The sequence below is a fragment of the Pollachius pollachius genome (assembly GCF_949987615.1).
Source record: "Pollachius pollachius genome assembly, chromosome: 3".
Taxonomy (NCBI): domain Eukaryota; kingdom Metazoa; phylum Chordata; class Actinopteri; order Gadiformes; family Gadidae; genus Pollachius; species Pollachius pollachius.
The window spans coordinates 5,148,559-5,163,224 of record NC_136936.1 but is presented as its reverse complement, the minus strand read 5'-3'; the positions used below and the strand labels follow the sequence as shown (position 1 = coordinate 5,163,224).

At 46.8% G+C, this 14,666-nt stretch overlaps 1 protein-coding gene across 1 annotated transcript; it reads right to left on the bottom strand.

Annotated features, from left to right (window-relative positions):
* Positions 1 to 524: 524 nt before the first annotated feature.
* Positions 525 to 12,349, bottom strand: igsf10 (immunoglobulin superfamily, member 10). Its single transcript, XM_079733972.1, has 10 exons — positions 12,238 to 12,349; positions 11,764 to 12,024; positions 11,484 to 11,613; positions 10,773 to 11,163; positions 9,278 to 10,036; positions 7,296 to 9,089; positions 5,691 to 7,175; positions 4,597 to 5,500; positions 3,123 to 3,498; positions 525 to 2,752 (listed from the first exon to the last, which is right to left on the bottom strand). Exons 2-10 carry the CDS (start codon positions 12,009 to 12,011, stop codon positions 1,202 to 1,204), a joined length of 7,638 nt encoding a protein of 2,545 aa, XP_079590098.1. The 5' UTR covers positions 12,012 to 12,024; positions 12,238 to 12,349; the 3' UTR covers positions 525 to 1,201.
* Positions 12,350 to 14,666: the final 2,317 nt, after the last annotated feature.

Here is a 14,666-nt window from a genome sequence, read left to right as displayed (position 1 = left end):
CAGTACGAAGCGTCGCACATTGTGTTGTTTCATGTCAAAACACTTCACTAACTTCTCCTTCTTCTTCCGATATCACATCCACATCCCCCCGCCGCAAAATAAACAAACTATCGCAGACCGTATCAGAAGCTCTCTGCTGGATTTGCCACATGGCAGGGAGGGTTTGACGGGAGCTGTTTTCACAGCTGGAGTTGAAGTTTACCTTCAGAGAGAAACAGCAGCTCTCTCTTTCTCTCAAGGACCCACTGGGTTGATCCACCCCTATATACACCACACATACAGATCTTTATTGACATATCTCAGACGTCTTTCCAGCAAAAAACACCAAGACCTAGTCTATACGTTAAACATATGTATTATCCTTTTGAATGATTGGTATTTCAACGCAATAAGTTGGGAAATACAACAGAAGGGCTCATTTTGTTTTTCTCCTCTAATTTTCGTTTTTATTCAAACGTCTTGATACATAATGTACATTTACTGCATTTTTACTTAATAACAGTATCCTCTTACTTTATTCTGTCTAACACAATAGTTCTGTGTTTCATTGAATAATGTTTCCCTTATTGGAAAGACCTAAATGATGATATAGAAGAGGAGTAGATAAAGATATTGCATGTAATGTTGGTATGTAAGTTCTCCAGTGTACAAACATGTTTTAAAACGTTTTTAAAAGTTATCTTTACATTGAGAAAGATAACATTTTTGGATAGTGTTCTTAAGAAAACAGCTGTCACTCAACGTGAGATGAAAATATAAATATTTTGCTAATGTCAGTGGGCGGTCCAACCCCACACAGAATTTCTCAACTTAAGGCATCCTGTGGCACCCCATGCTGCTGCCCATAGCTTCAATATTACCCCCATCTGCAATAAGGTAACTGACAGCTCCCCCTCTTTATGGGCCCCTCTTGCCACTACTGTGCCAGATTTGCTCTAAAAACAGACACACTCAAGCCTATGCCTTCTAAATCCCCTGTTTAGATCTGAACTTAGATATTTCATGCTTCGCTAAGACAACGCTATGAATGGACTTCATATATTCAACAATTGAAACATAAAATCTTCCATGATATCCCTGGCTCCCATCTCTATTTTTCCGCGTTCCATTTAAAGTCTTTGCACAAACTGTGATCGGCCTATCAGGGGTCTGATGTAATGTTGCCATCAACCTGATGCAACACTGTCCACATGTCTCTCTCTCACAGCACGCGTACAAACGTGAGCTTTGAGTCTGTGCCCAGTTGATTCTTTGCAATGCACTTGTATGCTCCAGAGTCTGAGACCATGGGTCTCTGGATGATCAGTGTTCCCTGAGGGTGGAGCAACTCGCTGCCCTTGGGGCGGCCCGGCCCCGCTGCAGACAGAACCGACCCGTCAGGCAGCTCCCAGTTGATCTCCGGTTTGGGGATCCCGATGGCACCGCAGCTGAGCTGGACCGGTGCTCCCACCATCGCCCTCACATTAGGGGGTGGCCAGGTCGTGATGCGGGGAGTGTAAGCGATGATGATGACAGGGACCTTAAGAACGGCTTCGCCTGCATCGTTCTGTGCTCTGCACACATAGGTTCCTCTGTCGTAAATTGTCGTGTCGTGCACCACCAAGGTCCCGTTCTCCAGCAGCCTGTAGCGTCCGAGGGCTTGAGCGCCGGTCAGGGTGTGTCCTCCTGGGACGGTCCACGACACGCTGGGTCTGGGGCTGCTGTCGGCCAGGCAGTGGACGAACAGAGGTTCCCCAGAAACGACGCGTATGATGCCCCTTGGCCTGGAGAGAATGTATGGCTTCTGGCCTACCTCCAAGAGAATGAGCTTCTCTATGTAGCCCACAGAGTTCTTTGCAGCACAGCGGTACTTCCCGCTATCCTCTTTTACAGGGTTGTAGATCATAAAAGTCCCATCGCTGCCAAGGTGATGCCTGTATCCACGTTCAGGCCCAGCGGTAATACGTGTCCCGTTTGGCAGGATCCATATCATCTCAGGTATGGGATGTCCATCTGCAGAGCAGTTCAACACAGCAGTCTTCCCCAACCGGGTGACGACGCGCTCATTAAAGGGGTTTCTAAAGATTGGTCTCCTCAACATGCTGGTCACTTCCAGCTGTACGACCATGACCGCTTCTCCCTCGGCGTTCCTCGCCATGCAGATGTACTCTGCAGTGTCGGTTGGCCTCACGTTTCGGAACTCTAGTGTCCCGTTATGATGGACATTGATCCTGCTTCCAAAATATGGAGCCTTCAGGAAAATGTTATCCGGCATGATCCAGGTGATTGACGGCGACGGCGTTCCCTCAGCCTTGCAGTCTATAAACTTCCTTGAATACTTTACCACTGCATCCTTGATCACTGTCCTTTTCTGCTGATAGCCATTTATCACTGGCGGGTTGCCGTCCAGCTCCAATCTGTACACCTTCCTGTTTTCGCCGACGGGGTTGCGAGCCATACAGACATACTGGCCTACGTCCATCATTTTTACGTCTCTTATATCCAGGGAGCCGTTCACATGCATCAGGTACCGCTCATGAGACGCTGCAATCACGTCATTGTTGGGTAACATCCAAAGAATCTTAGGTTTGGGCTCCCCCACCGCCTCGCAGTCAAAACGGACGTTGCCTCCAGGCTTCACCTTGCCATAGGTCAGCCTCGGGGAACGAATCCTTGGAGCAGCTGTCACCACGGTGATGTGCACATGCATTTCATCCTTGCCGACTTGGTTCTCTGCATAACAGGTGTAGTCGCCTTCCTCCGAAATACCAACCTGAAAGAAATATAATAAGGAGATCTGTTTAAAAAGAGACCTCTCTATGCTTTACATTTACATCTAAATTTAGGGCATATGGCAGACACTTTTATCCAAACTGACAATTAGCACATTTGTCAGAAGAAAGAGAAACAATATATTGCTGTCGGTACAGTAAGGATGTTCATAGAACAAAGTGCCAGGCACTTGCCAAAAATTGTTAGGTATTACCCATATACAACAAAGCTAGCTTGGATAAGATGCTAAACAATGCCAAGCACTATTTTTAAGTGCAAGGACGAACAACATACAATTAGTGCGTACATTAAGGGCCAGGATGTACAACATACAACTTACAGATGAGAGAGTGTACACAGATTTGGGTTACCTGATTTAGGTAGAGTGTCCCGTTATCAAACAGGACAAAGCGGCGTGTTCTGCGGCCGCCATTGTTGCCGCTGCTGCTGTCGGACTGCATGGCACTGTTGACCAGCGTGCCGTCTGGTAGACCCCATGAGATGTCTGGCTGGGGAGACCCAGAGGCCTTGCAGTCCACCTTGAGGTCTCTACCGAAGGGGATCTGCTTCTTGCCGTAGTGCTTAGGTTCGATCTTGGCGGGCTGCATGGACACAGTGACCTTCATGAGCCGGAACTCGTCGCCCATCTTGCTGCGCGCCACACAGAGGTAGTCCCCTGCATCTTTGTCGTTCACCATGTTCACAATCAGAGTCCCGTTTTCCTCCACATGGATTCTGCTGCCCATCCTGAAACCAAAAAACAGCAACGATGAAAAGGAAATTAGAATGGCTTAACAATGTATCAAAAGGATATTTATATGAAATGTAAAAATAATCAATAACTATGTTAAAAAATTATAATAAATAATAATATAAAGTACCATTAATATTAATTTAATTTAAATAAAATATCAAATAAAATCACGGGGCTGGAATAAACATCTATTTTGATTTCAACTTAATAAACAATGCTTGCATTATAATGAAGAAGAAAGCTTTGAGACTTTCTTCGCAGTACATTTTATGAAGAATCCAAGCTCAATCGAAGAGCCTGATAAAAATCTTGCTTACTTAAGGTCTACCACACTCACCATGAAAACATCAGAGGTCATGAGCTCATATACCTACTGCCATAATTGTAACCAGCGTTTCCATTTGGATTGTGCTGGAGTACATTAGTGGCTTGCATTCATTCGGTCAGAGGGCTCAGTATCTCGTTCCATAATGTTGAGCCTGGAAGAACTGACTATTCAGCACATTAAAACACTAAAACTATTATTCTCTGTCTGAAGGGGATCTGGTGCAGGGTTAACACAGGAAGCTCGACTGGAGGAATGAGGATGGATGGAAACCTGAGTGCGAGATTTTAAATAGAGCCATTTTCAACTATATAAATACAAGGATCCCAGGAGAAGCTATACGTTTCAGCAACATGTGCTTGATCTGTACTTTGGACTTGGCTGAGGCTCAAAGACTCCACTGATGAAGTATTTTCACTTTTCTTACTTACGATTTCAGTTTCCAGTGCATGGATATCAATATGCTCCTAAATTAAAGTCAATTAAACTACATTTTCTAACAATTACAAATGTATATTATTTATTTTGTTGCAATGCAATTACTCCTAATATGCACTTGACTACCACTAATAATAAAAGCCTGCAAAGAAAAACTACTGAATAAATAAAATATTGTGTGCTTTGATTGTCCTCAGCCTTACCTTTAAGTGAAGTTATATAAGAGTCTGCTAAATAACGTAAATAATATAATTGTGTAAAACGAATAACAGTCCCAACTATTAAAATAATGGAATTTAATAAACAAAGGGGATGGGGGGTATATTACCTATGCCACTGATCCACCACGGCTTTAGAAGGTAGTCTCCACATAATCCTGGGTTTGGGTTCCCCTGTTGCCATACAGTTCAGCCTTAGCTGATCCCCGAAGGACATCTCCGTCATGAGTTGGGATGTCTCCACTATCCGAGGCGCTGAATCCCGTTTCTCCACCGTCACTGTCACCACCCTCCTCTCTGATCCTGTGGAACTCGTCGCGATGCATTCGTATTTCCCGTTGTCTGTTAAAGCCAAATCCTTAACGTGGAGGGTACCATTGTCATACATTGCCACTCTGGGATTCGGAGCGCGCCTGTTTGTCTGCACGGCCGAGCCATCCGGTAGGACCCAGTGAAGGGTCGGTGGGGGGTTGCCTTGGCCCGTGCATGGCAGCCACAGACTCTGGCCCATAACAGCTTTCACATTCTCCCGTTTCTCCTGCAGGATGCCAGGGGGAGCCGACACCACCTGCAGTCGGACCGTTGCGGTCGCGGCTCCAGCTGGGTTGCTTGCGATGCATTTGTAATGACCTCTATCATAAACTGACACCTGTTCGATGATCAGGGTGCCCTCGGGTGTCACGGAAGCCCTCCCCTTCCCTGAGATGTAACCCCTCACCTGTGTCCGGTTGGCGAGAATCCAGGATATCAGAGGCGTGGGACGGCCCTCTGCCTTGCATTTCATTTCCACAGTGCTTCCAGCATGAGACTTAATCTCCCGGATCTTTGGCTCCAGGATGCGCGAGGGGTATGCTACCACCGAGAGGGTTACCAACAATTTGTCTGAGCCCAGATCATTCTCAGCAAGACATAGGTATTGGCCACGGTCCTTAATGTTGGCATTTTGGATGGCCAGGGTGCCATTGCTTAAGACTTCAAACTTGCCCATCTTCCCCTTGATGGTAATTGTGTGTCCTAAAAAAAAGAAAGTGAGATTAGTTGTGACTCCTGGTTGTGTAATGACTTGTGTATCACACTACAACACTATATAAATATAACCTTTGTCATCAGAAATGCAGTTATGTCTGTGTAAGTAGGAACCTGTTAACAGTGTGGATCTCTTCAATTCAACTAAAGACATGGTGGTTTTTCAGAGTTGGTGTACCTGTACTTGTTGAGAAGCGCATCCACCTGATGGCTGGCTTAGGGTCTCCCACTGTCTCACAGGGCAGGAAAGCATCCGAGTTTGACAGCACTGTGAAACTAGCCGCATTACCACCGAGTATCTTGGGTTTGCTTTGCATATTCTTGGCAGTGGAGAGATCCACCCCCACTGTTGTTGCTGTTGTGGGGTATTCTTGCTCTGGTGTTGTTATGGCAAATGTGCCAAAGTCGACGGGTATTCCTGAATTGCTTCTCATTGTCGGCCTGATTGGCATTGCTGTTGGCTGATACCTGTTCCTCTCGGCTGGTTTGATGTTGCTGTAGACCGTGTCCCTAAATGTGGTGGCTGGGTTCTTTGTAGTCCTAATTGTGATGACATTGGATGAAGGTTTCGGTATGGTTGCCCAGGGGCCGTTGGTCATAGTCTGGGTTTGAGGAGTAGTATAGGTCGAGTAATGCCACTTATCTTCTCCATATACGTTTGTTTGCTCTTCTGAAGATGCCATCCCAGTAGAACCATCGTATTCCCTGGATGGAGCGTAGAGAGGTGTGGAGACGGAGAATGGCAATACAGTTGTCACCATCAGGGTTCTCATGGTGGTGTAAATGGTAGGTTTTAAATGAGTTGTTGCCTGTGTTGTGGTGGGAGCTGCCGTAGAAGTTGCAGGTTTCCTGAAGGGCCTTCTTCCCTTTATGGGCTTCCTCCTTCTGCCGATACGTCCTCCTGCTCCTTTAGGCTTCTGTTTGATCACACGCCAGTCCTCAGGGTAGCCCCCTGACCCAGAGGACTCATCAGGGTTTGCCCTTGAAGGTGGACTGACTGTAGGTGGGGAATCAATAGTTTGGATGGCTGGTGATGTCTGAGTATTGGTGAAAGTGTTGAATGTTGGAATTGTACTAGTTTGATAGTGTGAGATAGGTGACACCGTCGTAGGCTCATAATCAGAAGAGGATACATCTTCATAGCCATTTTCTAAGGAGCTTTCTTTGCTTGTAGTGTATCTGGAGTGAATCAGATACATGGAGGTTGCAGGAGCAGCAGGGGTGGTGGTTGGGATCATTGTAGTGGTTTTCACTATGGTCGTTGTCTGTGTCTTGATGGATGGTCTCTGGAATCTGTTCAGCCTCTGCCTGTATTTTCCCTTGTGACCAAACTGCCTGTGCCACTGGAATCGTTTATGTACAGCCTTAGTAGGCATGGGAGTTGTTGAAGAGATTGCTTCTTCGCTTGTGGACATTAATGGATCAGGGGTAAAGATACGCTCAGGGGCATCTGAAGAGGTAATGTAGTCACGTGAATATCCAGGACCAGACTGGCTGTGGATAAGTGGGGCTTTAGTAGTGTGATACTTTGTTGTAGCTGTGTTATGTCGTGAAGAGAGAGGAATATCTGAACTGCTCAAATGGGAACCCATGGATATTGGTGATGTGGCCACATTTGGTTTCTCCGTTGTTGTCGTCTTCTCTTTCGCATCACGACTGAGGTCTGAAAGAAATTTGACATTTGGCAGACACAGATAATCAAATCAACTGGCCAATTAACATATATATTTCAAGTAAAGCGTTGCTATCAGAATATAATAATTCTATACAAAACAAGGCTCACCTGTTACAAGTTGCACAGTGTAGCCCACTGTAACGTTCCGTTCTTTCTTTACTGTAGGTAGTGTGAGTTTATTAATGTAGGATTGTATGTCAGTGATCCTATTAGGTTTGATAATCCTCCTACGTCCTTGGAAGGGTCTTCGGCGACCTCCTCCTCTTCCTCCTCCTCTGCCGGTCTTTGGCGGTGGAATGATGTGAATCTGCTGATGGGAGATGATGGTGGATCCTGCTGGTAGCCCCGGGGATGTGATCTTTTGGGTGGTGTGGAAAGTAACCTCATCTTGACCTCTCTCTGTGATGGTAACCGCTGTGAAAGTGGTCTGGCTCTCTGCATCCGTGGACGTGTGAACAACGGGATTGGCCGGCCCTGCTCCATCCGTCATTGGAGTAACGTTGGGCTCTGTGACAAAAGAGAGACCCCTTCTGGTAGAGGTCTCAGGCTCTGCAGGGTTTTCCCCTGAGAATGTCAACTCAGTTTCCTCTGAGTTGTCAGCCACAGCACTATCCGAATAGAACACGAGTGGATCTTGGTTTGTTTTGGTACTTCTCTTAGTGTAGAATTCCGTTGGTATGATCCAATTACCAGCTGTTACACTTTTTTCCAATGCAGTGTCCTGTGGGGTGGCTGCATCACTTTGGAGTTCATTCAACCTCTCAGGACTATCTGTAAATGCTGAGTCCATAGGCGTCACAAGATGCGACTGTGTGTATGACTCTGTTGTTTCCATGGCATCTGTCTGAGCGCTCGCTAAACCGTTATACTCACTGTTCTGTGTCTTTATCACAGTGTCAGGGTAGGTGCTGTATTCCTGTTGCCATGCAGTTAACAAAGTTGAATCTACTTGAGGGCTGTCTGTCGAATATGTAACTGAATCTGGTAAAACCACTTCGTTAAAACCCTCACCAGAGCCTGTTTCCCCATTTCCAGAAAGACCTGTGTCTCTTTGTTTTGATGCACCTTGGGCCTTCTTCATAAATTCAGCAAATTTCTCTGGGGCGACTCTCCTGCTGTTTGTATTAAAGATCCTGTTGCTCCAGATGCGTCTGCTTCCCATCGGGCCATTCCGCCTTAGACCCATTCTACCCCGACCTAGAGACCCAAGCCTGGGGTAGGGCCTGTCCGAGGTGATAGTCCTAGACTCCTGACTAGTTCTTTCAGATAGGGGAGGGGGCTCACTCAGATCCATCTCCTTTTCCCCAGTGTCAGACTCAACCATAACATCCACACCCAACGTTGGCTCTTCATCCTCTGCTACTGCCCCTGCAGCTTCCGCTGTTAGGGTCACCAGTGAGACCAGCAGATCAGCTCCCATGTAGTTAGCAGCCAGGCACCTGTAGAATCCCCGGTCCCTCGCGGTGAGACCACGAATCCTCAAAGTCCCGTTCTCGTGTAGTTTCTTGTTCCCATAAGACTCTCGGACCACAGAGTGATCTGGTAGAATCCACTGAACGGAGGCCTCCGGGCTGCCTGTGGAGCCGCAGTCCAGGACCAGATCTTGACCCAGTGCTCTAGTGAGCTGGACCCCATTGACCTCGGCTTGCTCCACGTCGGTGGGCAGCACTGTGATTCTGAAGTTGAGAATGTCTGCGTCCAGGTAGTTGGTGGCGATGCAGCGGTAGAGGCCGGCGTCGGATATGTCGGCACCACGCAAAGTGAGCCTCCCGTCAGCTGTGATGACAATCTTTCCCTCCTCGCTGATGAAAGGAGCTCTGACCTTATTGCCGTCTGCTAATATCCATTCGACAGAAGGCTTTGGTTCGCCCATGGTCTGGCAGTTCAGCTCTGCTACACCACCTATAACATAACACAGCATACGGTCAAATAAAATCAAATCACATCGAATCAACAATATATCCCTTAAATAACAAAATTTGATAAATACAGTCTAATAATAACAAAAGTGAATTGCCATTCATCACGACTGTATATTTTATAGACATGTTACACAATATTGTAATTCCATCGAATCCCTATCCGCCTACCTTTGAGTACGGAGTGCTCGGTTCTCGTCTTGTTGTCCCGTTTGATCAGGGTCCAGCTGTAGCGACCCTTCTTGGGCACTCTGCTCTCCACGCGGAGGTGCACCACCGACCAGTACCGTATGTGCAAGGTGGAGTAGGTAGTGGTGGTGCGGTCGAGCTGGAGGTGTACCATGTCCTGCATCAACCACCCCGGGGAAGCCGTGATAACGGCCTTAATGTCAGTGTAGATCCCCTCCTGGCCTTCCTCCGGTCTGAGCTGCCGGTACTGGTACAGCATCTCTGGGCTCCGGGACAGCATCAGGCCTCTCTCCAGCCTCATGGGAGAGTCGCTGTAGGTGGCCAGGATGTGCCACAGCTGCTGCACGTGTTCGTAGTCCACGTTGCACACCAGCGAGGAGGCCACGTCGACTCTGAGAAGGCTGACGTCGTCGTCCTCCTCGGTGAGGGTCAGGTTCTCCATGGACGAGGGCCTCTGCACGGTGCAGGACAGCACGGCCACGTTGAAGAAGTGGTCGGTGAGGTTCAGCTGCATGGAGCCGATGGGGGCGATGAAGTCCCTGGGGAGGACCGGGGTGAAGTCGCCGGTGGCCAGGCTGACGTTGCTCTGCTTGAGGTGGGGATGGATCCAGGGCTGGGTGCAGGCGAAGGACTCGCCGGGGAGCTGGGAGAGGGACCGGCCGGTATGGGGCCCAGGGCCGGCACACATGGGACACAGCTGGCCCCGTGCGTACTTCTTGTCTCGCTTACATTTCAGCACACCTGTGGGACATCCGAACAGAGCATTTTGTGTTATGTGTTTGGTTAAGCTGTATGAATAGTTATGTCCTGAAAAAGTGATGGATATGAATGTGAATTTAGTTATCTTAGCTCTATATGTGTCCTCATTCATTTCATATAATTTTACCATTGACTTGATAGAGAATATATCAATATTTTCTAAGTTTAGAAAAAAGGATTACATGACAATGACTGTGTTGTATTGCATTTAGAATAAGTACATCCAAATCCATGGTTACCTAAACGTTTCAAGTAGGTGACGTGTGTACCTGGCCCAAAATAAAACCTTTTTTAAGGATGAAATGGCAAGGGTTTGTCTTTTTAAAAGCTAGTGAAGAAGGGGACTTATCTTGTGCATACATTCCCATTCCCCATATCTCACTGGGAATGAGGTGGGGGTAACCAAACTAAACACAACCTCCCTCTCTCTCTCTCTCTCTCTCTCTCTCTCTCTCTCTCTCTCTCTCTCTCTCTCTCTCTCTCTCTCTCTGTCTCTCTTTGTGTGTGTGTGTCTCTGTCTCTCTTTCTTTCTCTCTCTCTCTCTCTCTCTCGCTCTCTCTCTCTCACTTGCTCTCTCTCTGTCTCTGTCTCTCTTTGTGTGTGTGTGTCTGTCTCTGTCTCTCTCTCTCTCTCTCTCTCTCTCTCTCTCTCTCTCTCTCCTCTCTCTCTCCCTCTCTCTCTCTCTCTCTCTCTCTCTCTTTCTCTCTCTCTCTCTCACCCGGGTTCCTCTGGGACCACTTCGGGAGCCACTCCATGCGGCAGTCACAGGACCAGGGGTTCCCGTGGAGGAAGAGGTTCTCCAGCCGCGAGCAGCTGCTGAAGACGTCGGCGGGCAGGCCGGTGAGGTGGTTGTCCGACAGGTGGATGTTCCTCACCGAGGACACCTTGAAGGCCCCGCTGAGCCTCAGGGTGACGAAGGTGTCTGGGTGGAGCTGATGCAGCAGGTTGCCCTCCAGGTGGACCAGCTGGAGGCTGGTGAGGCCGTAGAAGGCGTCGGGGCTGATGAACTCGATGCTGTTGTGGTCCATGTGCAGCCTCAGCAGGGAGTCTAGACCTTTGAACGTCTCCTTCTTGAGCTCCTGAACCTTGTTGTAGGACATCTTGAGGACCTGGGGGACGTTTGTAAAAGTACATTTGTGGTTTGGAGCGTATATTAATCCGTAAACACACATGTCAAGGCAATGCTAATAGATAACATGGGCATTCCCAAGCATGTCAGTGTATGGATTTAAAATCAGCTAAGATATAGCATAGTTGTAGACCAAATAAATGTTTTTTAATGACGCATAAAACTCATTGGTCAGGAGTAATAAATTAATTAATAAATCCCAATAAATCAACAAATGTGTTTCGTCGTTTGAGTATATCACTATGGTGAAACAGTATATGTTTTCGATAAGAGCTGTTCATTTATTAAAAAGGGCTTTACCTGTAATGATTTAAGGTCCAGGAAGGCACTGTTTTCAATCGAATGGATGGTATTGCTGTGAAGCATCAAAAGCTCCAAGTTTTCTAGTCCTGTGAAGTCGCCCTCTCTCAAGACCGTTATCCTGTTGTACCTAAGGAAGGAGAAGTCAATAAATTAACAATTAAAAATATATAGATCGTCAAATGATGCTTAAAGTTACGACATTGTAACGTTTCATATAAAAACGGACCCCAGTATTTGTCTTTGTGATTCAGAGCAGAGACAATGAGGGGAAGCTCACCCCATGTTAATGCGTTCCACAGACGCCTGGATCTGCTCAGGTATTGCGGTGAGGTATCTGAAGGTGCAGTGCACTTCTCCGGGAACATAGCAGGCGCATGACTTGGGACAGCCGCTGCTCGCCGGCAGCATGAGAGCCAAGACAAACACGGACAGGAGCAGCCAGCGCCGCGTGTATGAGCCGCCGAGAGCAGGCATGTTCACCCGGGAGAGCGCTGGGATCTCACACTGAGCCCACCTCATCCTCATATATATGAATTCCCTGTGGGCGGAAAAAAAGTTTTGTTTCAAACGCAATGTTTGTTTATTAGGCCGATTTCGGAAAAATCGAAACGGATGGTCAATGGATAATGCGTAATTAACACGTTTAGGACAATGTTCTACATTTATGAAGTTTTTATAATTTTAGGAGTTTTGAATGAAACAATTAAAAACAATCCAGCATATGGTTAAAAATACATGAAAAAAGTCTTACCACGATGCAATAGGATCAAGTGTGAGGACTCCACCATGAAATGAAAATTACAAAAAGAAAAATACTTTCATGTATAGCGGAGCAACATCTTTGAAAGTTGTGATTATTCCTGGGTTTGGGTGGCGCTCACTGTGGCGCTCCTGGACTGATGCGCTGAGCGCTCGGGACTGACGCGTCACACCGCCCCCCTTTACCAGTTGCGCCTCAATATTCTCTTACTCGACCCTCAAAAAGTGGGATACCGTACTGCAAAAACAATAAATATAATTAATTGTATTTAAAAGTTGTTATTATTCATTTTAAAGTCGAACATAGCCTACTATTTTGATTTGGGGAGACTATGTGGACAACCATCTTCACGACCAATAAAACACCAAACTCTGGCTCCATTACTCCTGTTCTCTTTTTTCATAATTGCCAGATTACGACATCTGGCCAGATTACGACATTGCATAGTTACACATAAACACAAACATAAACAAACAAACACAATAACGGACGTACGCGTACACACTCACACACACACACACACACACACACACACACACACACACACACACACACACACACACACACACACACACACACACACACACACACACACATATATACAGTATATATATAATAAATATATAAAAAAAAATATATATATATAGCATATATTTATATACGTATATATGTGTGTGACAAACTGTACACTACAGCTGTTGTCACCAATGTCTTTAACAGTAAATAATAATATACACAAACAGTTGTTATTGAAGAAAGAGCTAGACTCTGTTAAAGAATGTTATTCTGTCTTTGTGGTTCATAAAGAGTGGCATTAAATCCGAATAGTGCAGTGTTATATCAATCTTGGACGACTTCTGCAACAACGATTTCGCCCCGCGGTAGTTATTACGAGTATCACCTCCTCCATTATGTCCTAGCTGGTGACAGAGCTGCGAAGGTATGTCCTGGTCATTGTGTCGCTGACAACATGTGTTTACTCGAGCCAACATCTGGACAGCAAATCTCTCCTCTCCTATGATGTTTTTCTTCTCCTTGAGTATCTTATTTTCTTCTCTCCATCCTCTCCCCTCTTCTCCCCCATCTTCTGTTATGTTCTCTTCTCTTCTCCCCTCTTCTCTCCTCTCCTCCTCTCGTCTTTTCTCTTCTCCTCTCTTCTCCTCCCCACCTTTTGTTCTTCCCTCTTCTCCTCTCTTCTCCCCCCCATCTTCTGTTCTATTTCTCTCTCCTCTCTTACCACCTCTCCTCTTCTCCTGTCTTCTCTCCTCTCCTCCTCCCCGTCCCGTCTCCTCTCCTCCCTATGCCTTCCAGCGCATGCCTCTGCGGTGGACTCTGTCCCGTCAGCAACAATCGATTCCCCAGCAGAAAGCCGAGTCCTCTCTCTACCGCCAACCCGCTCCCTCCCTCTCCACCTTGGCTTGTTCTGAAGAGGAGCTTGTAAATCTCTTCCCCGCGTCTCAGATCAGCCATCATGGGAGACGGAGAATGGCTTTGGCGTGGCTCATGTGTTTCACAGGCCCAGCCAACGCAGCAAAGTACCCAAGCGGGTGGATGCATCTGCCGTCCCTGTGATCACCACCTGCCCTGGGTCCATTGAGCCAGGGCATGCCTGGCAGTACAATGCTTTTTGCATCAGAAATCTCCCGCTCTTCATTAGCAGCCTATTTTGTTCAAACAAGAATTCATAAGATGATTTAGTGGATAGTCATGGCACATGAAAATGCCACGTTAACCTAGTAACAGTATTAGGTTTGTTTGAGGTTGCATAGAGTTGAAAGTTGTAATTTAGTACGGTTCAATATAAATACATATCATGATACCTAGCTATGTGCGTGTGTGTGTGTGTGGGGGGGGTGCATGTGTGCACGTGTGTGCGCTTGTGTGCGCGTGTGTGTGTTTGTGTGTGTGTGTGTGTGTGTGTGTGTGTGTGTGTGTGTGTGTGTGTGTGTGTGTGTGTGTGTGTGCATGCGTGCGTGGCTGTGTGTGTCTGTGTGTGTGTTTGCACGTCATCAAGGGAACTGAGGGGGGGGATGGTATACAACAAAGAGATTGAGCAATATTATTTTTGGAAAAAGTACAGAGAATGCGCTCATACAATGTTAACCTGTTGAGTTCTGCTGATGGCAAGGTCGAGTCCTGCTCATTTTCCCCCCTGGCCAGGTCTGTTTCTGTTTTCACACTTAATACATTCCAGATAATGGAAAATCTCAGCTGTATCATGCTTTCAGCTACAACTCCAAAACGTCTTCCAGAAGAGCATATAGGTTTTCCAGTTAGTGTTAGTGACAAGGAAATGCCTGGCTGGGCTTTGTGACTCACAAAGTGACTTAACACTCAATGCCCTCTGCCTAAGTGAATCAGGGGGAATCAACCGGTGATTCAGCCAGAACCTTCCTTCAGGAAGCCGGGTACCGAATCAC